The 15,734-nt window shown below is 38.4% G+C and overlaps 1 protein-coding gene across 5 annotated transcripts in view; it reads right to left on the bottom strand.

Moving 5' to 3' along the window:
• The window catches only part of LOC121321990 (eukaryotic translation initiation factor 3 subunit A-like), a 50,792-nt gene extending 38,516 nt beyond the window's left edge, over positions 1-12,276 (bottom strand). For 4 of the 5 annotated variants that reach the window (XM_041261388.1, XM_041261385.1, XM_041261386.1 and 1 more), the window contains exons 1-3: positions 12,090-12,276; positions 5,218-5,408; positions 449-585 (exon numbers count right to left, since the gene is read on the bottom strand). In XM_041261388.1, coding sequence (XP_041117322.1) covers positions 449-585; positions 5,218-5,408; positions 12,090-12,138 — 377 coding nt within the window. In that variant the 5' untranslated portion in view covers positions 12,139-12,276. Of the gene's footprint in view, positions 1-200; positions 257-448; positions 586-5,217; positions 5,409-12,089 lie in introns of those variants that run through there. The other variant, XM_041261387.1, reaches the window with a different exon arrangement.
• Between the last annotated feature and the right edge of the window lie 3,458 nt (positions 12,277-15,734).

Below are 15,734 nucleotides of genomic sequence, written 5' to 3' on the forward strand. Positions count from 1 at the left end.
CTATATGAATATGCATAAGGAGACATATTACTCAGTCAAATTATCCTTTACACATTCTGGAATTAAATGTTTCTGATTGGATTCTGCTTTTTAGATTCTCCACCAAGACAGTGAACAAAATTAAAGCTATCACTGTGTAAATATTCTAGCTAGACTGACAAATCTGATACTCTTGAAATTTTTTTAAATAACGTCCTTACCATGTTTTAACACAAAGTTGAAGTGTGACACACAGGTACATGTATATCCTCTGGTGCCAGAACACACAATGCAGGGTGACTTAAATCTTTCTACCACTAGCCGAGCTGCAAATTGTTCAGCTGTCATCTAGTGACCACTAATGGATGACACAAAGTTTTGAAAGACTTTTTATACCTGCTTTTAACCTTTTAAAATAAGTACTTTTTATGTAAAACACATGCCACTACAATACTTAAGCATGCCTCACCTCTCTGGTGTTTGAATGTTATCCAGATCCTCAATATCAAGCACCATCTGCTGGGACTCCCCTTTTGCAGTCTCCGTCTTCTCTTCAGCCAACTTGAGATAAGCCCTGACAACATCCTCCAAGGACTTGATGTTCACCTATTGCACAAGCACACCAAAATGTCAGCACACAGTACAGGAATTTTTTGGCACTATCAATAATGCAAACAGTTATAGGGCCATATGAAATCTGCCTTGCTGAGAACACTGACAATCGTGGAACTCAGAGAAAAAAAACAGAATTAGGCATCCGAGGACATTACCACAAAATCAGTTTAAAACAAAATATATATGTACATATTTGAAAAAATTCATTGAAATACCACAGTGTTTATATGACAAGTGGTTTCAAGAAACACATGTCATGGAAACAAACTATTTTTGCACCTCTCAGCCACCATACACAACTAACTGTAAAAAAGTGCTGCCTCTCGAGTCACTTCACTTGCTAGCTACCGTTATCGCTTGGGGAAAAACGACTACCTATAAGATATTCTGAGCAGATAGCACTGTAATGACTACTGCAGAATGTAGGGTCTAGTTGCTGCATTTTTTTCTCCAAAGTTCTCAGGGAACTATTACTAAGTGCCTTTTTATTAAAAGTAGAATAAAACAATAGTTGGGTTTTGATTTACATTATCATGAATTAATGAAAACATTAAATCAATTTTGAAATGTTATAGTTCACCTTGTGTCTAAAACAAAAAAAATAAGTAACACTAGAACCGTCACGGTAGTCATTTTGACGGTTTTCTCTCTTCATTTAAATTACTTTGCGTGTGTTAAAGATCCGCGGTTGTCTGTTTTTGACTTTTCCTAAATACATATGTTAAATATCCTGATGGCATTTGAAAGTCAAACGCAAAAATAAAAAGTTATAAGCACTTCTACCTAGAACCGCCAAAAGTAGTCATTTTGATGGCTTGTTACAATACATGCTTTTATTGTCAATATAACCTACAATACATTTTTTTTTTTTATGTGTACAAGCCAGTATGTTATCTCTACCTCTGCTGAGTTTACAGCAGTATGTATTTGAATAAAGTATTGCTCCTGAAGTCTAGATATGTGGTTATCCAAACCTCTATTGTAATTATATCAATTCCTTGGAGAACTGCCGTCCGGCTGTCTACCTGAGCATATAGTTTGCCATCTATAATATTACTATTACAAGAGTTTTTTGAGAAATCCTGAGATTTTTGCATTTTGGATTTGACAGCAACTACAGATATATCTGCATTGGCAGCAGGAACTTGGAACGACTTCATTGAAAACAGCATTGCCTGCTTCAAGCTAAACATAAAACAGTACATGGCCAAGCAGCCGTTTCCGACAAAAGCACAGTGTCGGTGGACACAATACACGTCAAACAAGCCTGTCAAATCTATAAATCAAGTTTTGGCTGGCAGTGGACCAAACCCCTACCTGTGCAAAGATGAAACTCGCCCAGCTGGTCAGAGACTGGGTGATAATGTGGTACTTAGGCTGATGTAACCGTGCTTAGAAAAAGGGATGAATGTTACCAATGACTTTTTTTTATTTCACTAATTAGCAAAAAAGTTGAAGAAAAACTACCTGGTTGGTACAGTAAACAAAGCGAGAAGAGAGTTTCCACCATCTGCGCAAAACTTAGTTCTCCGTGAAAGCAATCACCGGTGTCCAGTTGCTGTATTTTACAATGTACTGGACATGGCAGCCGTCAATTTCTTTGTTTTATACAATGAATGCACAGGGGAAAATATCATCTTATGATGCTAGCCATGGAGACTTTGGCAGAAACATTTCGATCTGAAAGCTGCTAAGCAGCAGAGAAACGCAGCTCAACTTGGATACAGTGTGCATCAAGTGACATACGCAACAGAAAACAATGTTAGGTAACTAAATGCAATAAAAATAAAACATCTGTGTGAACAGGATGACTGTAGTGGTGACCTGGAAGAACACAGACTCAAAAACAAGGACTGGTGGGTGAAAACTGAGCAGTGACTCTCAGTATATTTATTAAATCATAAACAGAAAATAAGATTTAAACGAAACCAAACAAATATACAGCACTATAACAAGTATCATGCTGGTTTTTAGCCAGCATGTATAGCAATTGTTTCCTAGTTTTTAATCCTCTTTCACAGACTTCTCTCTCCTCTGACACTCCGAGCGCAGACAGCCTTATTACCTTATTACCCCCCGGCCATAGTCTGCACGAGATTAAACAAGCATGCCTGACTGTCAGCTAGTTAAATAATCAGTAACTGTTCAGTTACGCATCCTCACAAGGTATTTAAAAATAAAAACAATAACCGGGCGGACAGCATCTCGCTCATCCGGCCAAACAATACATAATAATAACAAATAAGAGTATCAGACTGCTTTCGTCGTCACATTAACAAATCAAAACAATAATAAACAAAGGGGAGGGACACTCCGCCAAAGTCCAATATCTGTGCCCAGTGTGAAAGAGCAGTATGTGGTAAATGCACATGACAAGTTGATCACCGTTACATTTGTGTGGACTGTGCCAATATGTGGGCTACTTTGTTTCCCTGAACGAGCATTCCCATCAAAACAATGTGAACAGAGTTATTTCCTTTTTTTTTTTTTTTTTTTTTTTTTTATAAATAATGATTTCGATTTTACAATTCTGTATGAGGGCCTACATACAAGAACATAAGAAAGTTTACAAACGAGAGGAGGCCATTCGGCCCATCTTGCTCGTTTGGTTGTTAGTAGCTTATTGATCCCAAAATCTCATCAAGCAGCTTCTTGACAATTATCCCAGGGTGTCAGTTTCAACAACATTACTGGGGAGTTGATTCCAGACCCTCACAATTCTCTGTATAAAAGTGCCTCCTATTTTCTGTTTTGAATGCCCCTTTTTCTAAACTCCATTTGTGACCCCTGGTCCTTGTTTCTTTTTTCAGGCTGAAAAAGTCCCTTGGGTCGACACTGTCAATACCTTTTAAAATTTTGAATGCTTGAATTAGGTCGCCACGTAGTCTTCTTTGTTCAAGACTGAACAGATTCAATTCTTTTAGCCTGTCTGCATATGACATGCCTTTTAAACCCGGAATAATTCTGGTCGCTCTTCTTTGCACTCTTTCTAGAGCAGCAATATCTTTTTTATAGCGAGGTGACCAGAACTGCACACAATATTCAAGATGAGGTCTTACAAGTGCATTGTACAGTTTTAACATTACTTCCCTTGATTTAAATTCAACACTTTTCACAATGTATCCGAGCATCTTGTTAGCCTTTTTTATAGCTTCCCCACATTGCCTAGATGAAGACATTTCTGAGTCAACAAAAACTCCTAGGTCTTTTTCATAGATTCCTTCTCCAATTTCAATATCTCCCATATGATATTTATAATGTACATTTTTATTTCCTGCGTGCAGTACCTTACACTTTTCTCTATTAAATGTCATTTGCCATGTGTCTGCCCAGTTCTGAATCTTGTCTAGATCATTTTGAATGACCTTTGCTGCTACAACAGTGTTTGCCACTCCTCCTACTTTTGTGTCGTCTGCAAATTTAACAAGTTTGCTTACTATACCAGAATCTAAATCATTAATGTAGATTAGGAATAGCAGAGGACCTAATACTGATCCCTGTGGTACACCGCTGGTTACCACACTCCATTCTGAGGTTTTTCCTCTAATCAGTACTTTCTGTTTTCTACATGTTAACCACTCCCTAATCCATGTACATGCGTTCCCTTGAATCCCAACTGCGTTCAGTTTGAGAATTAATCTTTTGTGCGGGACTTTGTCAAAAGCTTTCTGGAAATCTAAATAAACCATGTCATATGCTTTGCAATTATCCATTATCGATGTTGCATCCTCAAAAAAATCAAGCAAGTTAGTTAGGCACGATCTCCCTTTCCTAAAACCATGTTGACTGTCTCCCAGTACCCTGTTACCATATAGGTAATTTTCCATTTTGGATCTTATTATAGTTTCCATAAGTTTGCATATATAACCAGTTTACAGCTGGTTACACTACTTTCTTTTGAAATGTTTATTTTATTATAGTTTTCATTTTTTGAAGTCGTGCTATGCAGTAGGCTAATGTAAAAAAAAAAAAAAAAAAAAGGCTTATGTTATTTATGTAAATAATTGCTTTTGTACAATTTCGTATTTTTTCATTTAAACAGTGTTTCTGCTATGCAAATGTTAGATATAATGTTCATAAATATATCCTTTGAGTTGTATCTGATAGTTTGCGTTTCATTTTCATATCGAAGCTGTTTAAAATGTACCTGTCAAAATGTCTATTGCTGGCTGTTCTAGGTAATAGTATAAACCCGACAGTTCTACTGTTAATGTGCAATGTTCCTAGTTTGTTTCTATTACATTGCACCAATTTGTAGCCTTATTTCTGAAAGCACCTTGATTAAAACCGTTTAGAAAGGTTTTTTTTGTCATTTTTTCATGCATTTCAAGCTTCATCATTGCTGTGAACGCATCAAACAGTTGTGGTTATAAAAACAAACAATTTAGACTTTTAAAACTAAAAAAAAAAACCACAGGAAAAAATAAATACAAAAATTAAAAATAAAACTGATTTCACAGGGCCCTACAGTTACAAAGCAGCTCGAGATACAGGTATTGCAGTCAGCTCTTAATGAATTTGACTGCAAATGTAACACTTGCGACAGACTGAACGTGTACATGTGCATCTGCATTGTGAATGTTCCTTAAAAACATACAAAACAAGCTCCAATAACACACTGACCTGCTGGCAGATGTTCTTATACTGGTACAAGCCTTCCTTGGCCAGGTGGCTCTTGCGGAGGTCCACACAGAGCTCCAGGTACTTGAGCATGATCGGCTCGTGGATCTTCTGCCATGTTCGATGCTTTTTGCTCTTAATCACGTCGTAAAGAACGTCGAGTGCTGGCTGCTTTTTGTCAACCTCAAGAAACTCTGGAAGAAACACAAATTAAAAAACACAAACTTGAGCCTTTTGCTAGCTGGTCAGAGGCACTGTAAACATCTTAATGATTTAATATTACCACTCCCTATACATTATCAAAAGCAGAAAATGAAAGCGAGTGAGTTACACATCAACAGAGAAGCCCCTGGATTGCATCAAGCAGTTTTTGAGGTAACCATACATAGGTGGTTGATGCAATGCAGGGTGATTCCACAGTAAAATAAGTAAAACCAGCTGTGGGTTCTACAAGCATTGTACAGGCTGATCAGAGCCACTTAAGTTCTCACTTAATCTGCCAATATACTTTAAGGCAAGCAATTTCACTATTCCATGTTTCTAGACCACAGATGTAAAATACAGTAGTCACTATGGTAGACTATGTTGTATAATAATTTAAAGTCCATATCGCACATAGAAAATTTTTTGGCTTTGGGGTCGTACTTGGTTTACTTTCACAATGAGCATGAAATTATAGCTGCATGATCGATTTTAGAGCAGTGAGAGAAGTAAAACTAATCACATATTCTGGAAAATACTGACAACGCACCGGAGATGCACAAAGCTGGCGTGACGTCACTAGGGGAAAACAAACCAGGAACAGCTGAGAGATACACAGCTTCAAACTGTAAAGTGATCATTACACATTTGTCTGAGGTTTTGAGTAGTCTGTATTACAATAAGAACATAAGAAAGTTTACAAACGAGAGGAGGCCATTCGGCCCATCTTGCTCGTTTGGTTGTTAGTAGCTTATTGATCCCAGAATCTCATCAAGCAGCTTCTTGAAGGATCCCAGGGCGTCAGCTTCAACAACATTACTGGGGAGTTGATTCCAGACCCTCACAATTCTCTGTGTAAAAAATTGCCTCCTATTTTCTGTTCTGAATGCCCCTTTGTCTAATCTCCATTTGTGACCCCTGGTCCTTGTTTCTTTTTTCAGGCTGAAAAAGTCCCTTGGGTCGACACTGTCAATACCTTTTAGAATTTCGAATGCTTGAATTAGGTCGCCACGTAGTCTTCTTTGTTCAAGACTGAACAGATTCAATTCTTTTAGCCTGTCTGCATAAGACATGCCTTTTAAGCCCGGAATAATTCTGGTCGCTCTTCTTTGCACTCTTTCTAGAGCAGCAATATCTTTTTTATAGCGAGGTGACCAGAACTGAACACAATATTCAAGATGAGGTCTTACTAGTGCATTGTACAGTTTTAACATTACTTCCCTTGATTTAAATTCAACACTTTTCACAATGTATCCGAGCATCTTGTTAGCCTTTTTTATAGCTTCCCCACATTGTCTAGATGAAGACATTTCTGAGTCAACAAAAACTCCTAGGTCTTTTTCATAGATTCCTTCTCCAATTTCAATATCTCCCATATGATATTTATAATGTACATTTTTATTTCCTGCGTGCAGTACCTTACACTTTTCTCTATTAAATGTCATTTGCCATGTGTCTGCCCAGTTCTGAATCTTGTCTAGATCATTTTGAATGACCTTTGCTGCTGCAACAGTGTTTGCCACTCCTCCTACTTTTGTGTCGTCTGCAAATTTAACAAGTTTGCTTACTATACCAGAATCTAAATCATTACACTCATATACACTCAATATAGGTACAGTATCTCAGGGTTCAGACAGTGTTTCAACATCAAAATTCCATACTATGTCCAGACTTCCGTTAGTTTTTCCCAGACTTGTGTTTTAGTTAGTTTCTACTAGTTTTTTGATAGTTATCCACACAGGTGGGCAGCTGCAGAGCTTTACAGCTTTTTGATCCAGAGCAGAAATTGCTCCTGGTTTTCTAAAAGTATTTGGCAGAATCTGGAGGTGCACATTTAGCAAGAGACAATGCAGGTATGCAAGAGAGAAGATACAACCTAGGAAATGTCCCATATTTGAGAACTACGTTGTACTATTTACAAAAAGAATATACAAAGCTAGGACAGTATAATGTTAACAACAGTATACTAAAACTAGACAATTTTGGCACAAATAAACTTCTAGTATATTATTTTCTTTGTAAGTGATGATACTGGATTGTGATCCAATGTTCTTTAAACCCTCTGTTCCTTATACCCTCTGTTTGGGTCCAAAGCCGTTTGTTCGTAATCAGAAAACACAGGACATTGGGGAAACACAGCAGCAGCTCAAAGTCAAACAGCCGCGTGTGTTTTTCTGATAACAAACAAGCTGAAACTCGGAGCAGCTGATTCAAATTCAGCGCGGTTCTGAGACACGGGCGAGGGGAGGAGCCAACAGCACAGCAGAACAATGCAGTTGCATGCTATAGACCGCCAGATTCAGACGGTGAGCAAAATAATCTGTTATACAATGACATTAGAAATGCGTGTAGCAAAGGAGAAGCCATACTAATGGGGGATTTCAACTTCCCCCATATAAAATGGGAAAACCCGGTGGGTAGCGCGAAGGATGAAATAGAAATGGTGGAAATGACAAATGACTGCTTCCTAACACAATTTGTGAAGGCACCCACTAGAGGAGAGGCATGCCTTGATTTAGTCTTTTCAAATAACAAAGACAGAATAACTAAAAACGGAGGTCAGAGAACCACTGGCAAACTCAGACCACAACATGGTCTCATTTGAAGTGTTTTTTAAATCCCCAAAAGTAATGACTAAAGCTAAGGTTTACAATTTTAGAAAAGCAAACTATGAAGGTATGAAACAGAGACTAACAGAAGTAGATTGGAGTAAAATAGAGAAAACACCCACAGAAGAAGGATGGTTGTTCTTCAAAAATGTAGTACTAGAGGCGCAAAACAATTATATCCCTAAAGTAGACAAATCTAAATGTAAAACTAAATTGCCAAAATGGTTTAATGGATCAATTAAAAAAAAAAAAAAAATCAGCGAAAAAGGCACTGTACAGAGCATTAAAAAAGGACCAAAAAGAAAGTACGCAGAAAGAGTACACAGAACTGCAAACGCAAGTCAAAAAGGAAGTTAGAAAGGCCAAGAGAGAAATAGAAATGAACATTGCTAAGGGAGCTAAAACCAATTCCAAAATGTTTTTCCAATATTACAACAGCAAGAGAACATTCAAAGAGGAGATTAAATGTTTAAGAGATACAAATGGCAAAATCGTAGATGAAGAAAAAAAAATAGCAAATATGTTAAATGATTACTTTTCACAAGTTTTTACAAAGGAAGATACTGACAACATGCCCCACATGTCATCCAGTTCCTGTCCAGTTTTAAATAACTTTAGCATAACTGAGGCAGAAGTGTTAAAGGGACTAGGAGCTCTTAAAATAAACAAATCCCCTGGGCCGGATGAGATCCTCCCAGTAGTACTCAAAGAAATGAAAGAAGTAATTTACAAACCGCTAACCAAGATCATGCAGCAGTCTCTTGACACAGGGGTGGTACCGACAGACTGGAAAATTGCAAACGTAATACCGATCCACAAAAAGGGAAACAAAACTGAACCAGGTAACTACAGACCAGTAAGCCTGACTTCTATTATATGCAAACTTATGGAAACTATAATAAGATCCAAAATGGAAAATTACCTATATGGTAACAGGGTACTGGGAGACAGTCAACATGGTTTTAGGAAAGGGAGATCGTGCCTAACTAACTTGCTTGATTTTTTTGAGGATGCAACATCCATAATGGATAATTGCAAAGCATATGACATGGTTTATTTAGATTTCCAGAAAGCTTTTGACAAAGTCCCGCACAAAAGATTAATTCTCAAACTGAACGCAGTTGGGATTCAAGGAAACACATGTACATGGATTAGGGAGTGGTTAACATGTAGAAAACAGAAAGTACTGATTAGAGGAAAAACCTCAGAATGGAGTGTGGTAACCAGCGGTGTACCACAGGGATCAGTATTAGGTCCTCTGCTATTCCTAATCTACATTAATGATTTAGATTCTGGTATAGTAAGCAAACTTGTTAAATTTGCAGACGACACAAAAGTAGGAGGAGTGGCAAACACTGTTGCAGCAGCAAAGGTCATTCAAAATGATCTAGACAAGATTCAGAACTGGGCAGACACATGGCAAATGACATTTAATAGAGAAAAGTGTAAGGTACTGCACGCAGGAAATAAAAATGTACATTATAAATATCATATGGGAGATATTGAAATTGGAGAAGGAATCTATGAAAAAGACCTAGGAGTTTTTGTTGACTCAGAAATGTCTTCATCTAGACAATGTGGGGAAGCTATAAAAAAGGCTAACAAGATGCTCGGATACATTGTGAAAAGTGTTGAATTTAAATCAAGGGAAGTAATGTTAAAACTGTACAATGCACTAGTAAGACCTCATCTTGAATATTGTGTTCAGTTCTGGTCACCTCGCTATAAAAAAGATATTGCTGCTCTAGAAAGAGTGCAAAGAAGAGCGACCAGAATTATTCCGGGCTTAAAAGGCATGTCATATGCAGACAGGCTAAAAAAATTGAATCTGTTCAGTCTTGAACAAAGAAGACTACGTGGCGACCTAATTCAAGCATTCAAAATTCTAAAAGGTATTGACAGTGTCGACCCAAGGGACTTTTTCAGCCTGAAAAAAGAAACAAGGACCAGGGGTCACAAATGGAGTTTAGAAAAAGGGGCATTCAGAACAGAAAATAGGAGGCACTTTTTTACACAGAGAATTGTGAGGGTCTGGAATCAACTCCCCAGTAATGTTGTTAAAGCTGACACCCTGGGATCCTTCAAGAAGCTGCTTGATGACATTCTGGGATCAATAAGCTACTAACAACCAAATGAGCAAGATCGGCTGAATGGTCTCCTCTCGTTTGTAAACTTTATGTTCTTCTTATGAGTATTAGCTTATTAGCCACTTTGCACTTGCAAAAAAAGGAATTTGGCAGCCATTTAACATGTAATGGACATAAGACCCAAAGTATCCAGACAGTATCAAACATCATGATACCGTGCATGGTATCCTATCAATATTCGCTAAATGATGTATCGCAGAACACTAAATATTTATTTATAACTATACATACATATATATATATATATATATATATATATATATATATATTATAACACTATATATATATAATATATATATAATATATATATATATATATATATATATATATATATCCATATGTGTGTGTGTTCACACACACATAAAATAGTCATTCAAAGTTAACAATAAATAGTCATTAAGAAGAAAACTGTAATGATGTTCCTACTATTATAAGCCTGTGCCATATCTATAGACCAACTAAAACAGAATGAACATCCCGCTCGCTTTTGCTCCAAACTTATAGTGTGCCAGGAACTCCCCGGGGTCTGTTTGGTTATGTAGCAATAATTACTTCTGAAACACCCCATCCCTTTACATATGTATGAAATGTATTCTAGAACCAATAACCAGTTAGTAGACTACAAATAATTACGTGTTTCTTTTGTATCTCCTTGTAACTTAATTATCAAGGTTCATGCAAAATTTACTGTTTCACACAGGGTAGACGCCCCAGTTATCAGTAGTAACAGACATGTATTGGGCGCTTAAGCCGTGCAGAGGGCACACTGCTGGAAAATGTGGTTGTGGTGGTCGTGGTTTGTAGACAACGTTTCACAGTAAGTGCACAGCACCGAAGCACAATCGTTTGCCTACATGTTACAGCTCGCCTCCTGAACAGTCAACTCAACTTAGTTTTTACTTTGCGCCTAGAGCTACAATAATAAAACGTTTAAGTTCCCATACATATCTAAGAAACCGAGCAATTAAATATTATAATAGGCTCTCAGGCAAATAAAAGGCATTCCTGCAAAATGAAATAAACTATTACATACGGAGAAAAAAAATATTCAGAATATTGCAACGCTGAAATCTACAGGACCAATGTGAACCTGTTGGTTCTTTGATAACATCTACATAATAAAGGTGTTGTAAATGTACCTAACAATACACACCAGATATCGACTTATGCAACACTAGCAAGTTTCTTTCAGCATTTGTGTTATCTGCTCACTACCGTTGTTGTAACTATAAATCACTTCAAATGACATCACTAAGTCCAAATTAGGCAAACGTATTAACTGTTTGGGTAGACCATTCGATACACAAACTAGCAGTACAGTTTCAGTAAAAAGAAAAAAAAAAAAAATAATAAAAATAAAACATGTTTGTAATAAAATGGACTTAGGCCTAAACGCTACATCTGAATGCAACAGCCACTTTAGTGACTTTCCTCCATTTTTTTGCATAAAATACTTTAAAAAACAAAACAAAACAAAAAAAACACAATTTGGCATTTCATTATTTAAAACAAGCCCCACTAATTTAACGTTTGTAGGATAAATAAATTTTTATATATATATATCACACACACATACACACTGAACAGTTTTTTTGTTTGTTTGTTTGTTTTTTAAACCAGTTACTGACTACTGACATTAAAACTAAACTGCAAGAGTCACGAGAGGGCATATTATTTAATTTGAACCATTAACATGCTGTGGTGAACAAAAGCGCTGATATTAAAGAGCCAGGGTAAAATTATCATTTTACAACTACTTTATCGCACGCTGTCTATTATTGTTTCGTTCCCTAAAGCAGGCCCTGACCAGACACCTCCATAAGGCCGGGCTGAATAAGCATTTCCCCTAAAAAACAACATGGCTTCTCCCATAACTGCGGCGCCGTGAACCCAGGCACAGTGCCTTCTCATTACTCACCGTTCGCCCTTTTCAGGGCATTCTCGGGACGCTGGAAGTATGCCGGCATGGTTCACGATCGCTTGTTGTATATTATTCGGCTTGATAAAAGTATAAAATTCAGAACAATCGCTTCAACATATCCATCTGCGCCGCCCAGCTGCAGACTCGCTCTGACAAGTTCTGGAGGAAAAGGACCGGAGCACGTGACGCTCCAGCTGCTCACAGGGGCTGCCGCGCTAGTTGTAACCCTATTGCACGCTGCGGGCGGGGGAGAGGGGCGACAGATATATGATCATTAAGGCCCACACAAACCAGACGGGACACGATTTTTACTGGGGCGGCACGACAAATTCGTTGCGAAAACACAATGCACACACAAGAGATCACAGACACGACGCGACAGCTGGAAATTCGCCAAATCAAAAGTATGATTACTAACAAACGCAATAGAAAATGGCATATTATTATTATAGGTCAGGGAAATTAGGTACTGCAAGTACGATCTTTACCTTCATTTTCAATGAAAGTGTGTGACGGGGTGCCCGGCACTTGTGTGTATTTTATTATTTATGATGTAGGTATTCATTTGTTATTAGTAGTAATAGCCATAGTCGTAGTAGTATATAAATATATTGTGTTAATGTGCGGACGGATGAAAGCCGTCTAAAATGATTATTTAAGATGGCGGCAAAAAGCAGTGCGTTTGAGTTTTGTTTATTTATTTAAAAACCTTGTGCAGAACCATCTCCCGAGTTAATTTATTGATTAATTGTTGCTAAGTGGGAGATGTTCACCTGTATAAAAGGGCACTCTGGCCAAAGTGAAACAAACACTAACAATTCACGTCTCGCCTCGCCTCGCCTAGCCTCGCCTCGCAACGAGGCAGTCTTCCCAGCGACAGCGAGTGGAAGCGACAGCGAGTGGAAGAAGTACAGGCGTAGAAAAGTACAGAGCAGTTTCGAAGCAGAAAGGAGAAATTGCATCTTGAATTGCTTTAAATCAGAAAACAGAGGACATTGGGGAAACACAGCAGCAGCTCAAAGTCAAACAGCCGCGTGTGTTTTTCTGATAACAAACAAGGCAGTTTCCCAGCGACAGCGTCGTGGAAAGGCGACAGCGAGTGCTGGGAGGAAGTACAGCGTGGAAAAGTTCAGAGCCAGTTTCGAAGCAGAAAGGAGAAATTGCATCTTGAATTGCTTTAATCAGAAAACAGAGGACATTGGGGAAACACAGCCGCCGTGTGTTTTTCTGATAACAAACAAGCTGAAACTCGGAGCAGCTGATTCAAATTCAGCGCCGTTTTGAGACACGGGCGAGGGGAGGAGCCAACAGCACAGCAGAACAACGCAGTTAAACGAGGCAGTCTTCCCAGCGACAGCGAGTGGAAGCGACAGCGAGTGGGAGAAGTACAGGCGTGGAAAAGTACAGAGCAGTTTCGAAGCAGTTGGAAAGCAGGTTGACAGCTGCAGAAGAAACTAAACTTCAAAAAAAAAAAAAAAACCCCTCAACATGGTCTTCAAGCCTGTAATCTGTGACACCTGCTTGATGTGGGAAATCCGAGAAAACCCAGCGGAGCTAAACCAAGTGTGCGTAAAGTGCCGCGCGATCCAGGATTTGCATAAACTAGTAAGTATGCTAGAAATGGAGCTGGAAGAAGTGAGACAGCAACAGGATCTTGAGGAACTGGCACACCCACAATTCATGGAAGTCTGCATCACCCCTAACAGACTGAAAGCCACCAGGGAGATAGAAGGTCAGAACAGCTGGGTTCAGGTAGGCAGAAGCAGGGAAAAAAAGAAACTTCGTCAAACACAACCACCAGAAATCAAAACAACCAACAAATTTGAGTCACTTCAGAATTGTGATGAGCAGAACCAACAACAAGAGAATGAAAGGAACAACATCCAGGACCCTATTGACAGTGGTGACAAGACAGTAAAAAGAAGGGAGGTCATGATTGTTGGGGACTCCATATTGAGAAACACAGCAAGTTCAGTTCGCAGTTTGGACCCCCTTACTACAACAGTGTGCTGCCTTCCGGGAGCCTCGGTCAAGCACATCACTGAAAACGTGGACAGGCTCCTAGAACGAACAGGAGACGACCCGGTAGTAGTCGTCCACATCGGTACAAACAACATTGGAAGAGACAGACCAAAATCCCTGCAAAACAAATTCAGAGAGCTAGGAAGGAAATTAAAAGAGAAAACCAAAACTGTGGTATTTTCTGGTATACTACCCGCACCTTGCAAAGGACCATATGGACAGCTGGAAATAATTAATCAAAACGAATGGCTGAAGACGTGGTGCACACGGGAAGGCTTCACCTATCTTGATCATTGGACCACATTCTACAACGAGGACTATCTGTATAGACGGGATGGACTGCATTTAAATAACAAGGGAACCAGTCTACTCGGAGAAAAGATCCTCAAGCAGGTTCGGAAGCATTTAAACTAGAAAGGAAGGGGGGAGAAATCAACAAAAAAACAGAAGGGAGACCGCATCAAAACAAGAACAACAACTCAGGTAAGACAACCATTAAATGTATTTATCTAAATGCTAGAAGTATCAGAAACAAAATTCTAGAACTTGAAGCTACTGCACTAACAGGTAACTATGATGTGATAGGTGTTACAGAAACATGGTTGTCTGAGAGTGATGGGGACGAATATAATATTTGTGGGTATACACTGTATAGGAAAGACAGGCAGGACAGAAGAGGAGGAGGGGTAGCGCTATACATAAGCAACAGTCTTGAAGCCCAGGTGTTAAACCTGGACAAAGAAAATAAAACCGAATCAATATGGGTCAGAATAACAGACAAAAATTCAAAAGGCATAATAATAGGAGCATGCTATAGACCGCCAGATTCAGACGGTGAGCACAATAATCTGTTATACAATGACATTAGAAATGTGTGTAGCAAAGGAGAAGCCATACTAATGGGGGATTTCAACTTCCCCCAAATAAAATGGGAAAACCCGGTGGGTAGCGCGAAGGATGAAATAGAAATGGTGGAAATGACAAATGACTGCTTCCTAACACAATTTGTGAAGGCACCCACTAGAGGGGAGGCATGCCTTGATTTAGTCTTTTCAAATAACGAAGATAGAATAACTAAAACAGAGGTCAGAGAACCACTGGCAAACTCAGACCACAACATGGTCTCATTTGAAGTGTTTTTTAAATCCTCAAAAGTAAAGACTAAAGCTAAGGTTTACAATTTTAGAAAAGCAAACTATGAAGGTATGAAACAGAGACTAACAGAAGTAGATTGGAGTAAAATAGAGAAAACACCCACAGAAGAAGGATGGTTGTTCTTCAAAAATGTAGTACTAGAGGCGCAAAACAATTATATCCCTAAAGTAGACAAATCTAAATGTAAAACTAAATTGCCAAAATGGTTTAATAGATCAATTAAAAAAAATATTCAGCGAAAAAAGGCACTTTACAGAGCATTAAAAAAGGACCAAAAAGAAAGTACGCAGAAAGAGTACACAGAACTGCAAATGCAAGTCAAAAAGGAAGTTAGAAAGGCCAAGAGAGAAATAGAAATGAACATTGCTAAGGGAGCTAAAACCAATTCCAAAATGTTTTTCCAATATTACAACAGCAAGAGAACATTCAAAGAGGAGATTAAATGTTTAAGAGATACAAATGGCA

The sequence above is a fragment of the Polyodon spathula genome, chromosome 10 (assembly GCF_017654505.1).
Source record: "Polyodon spathula isolate WHYD16114869_AA chromosome 10, ASM1765450v1, whole genome shotgun sequence".
Taxonomy (NCBI): Eukaryota; Metazoa; Chordata; class Actinopteri; order Acipenseriformes; family Polyodontidae; genus Polyodon; species Polyodon spathula.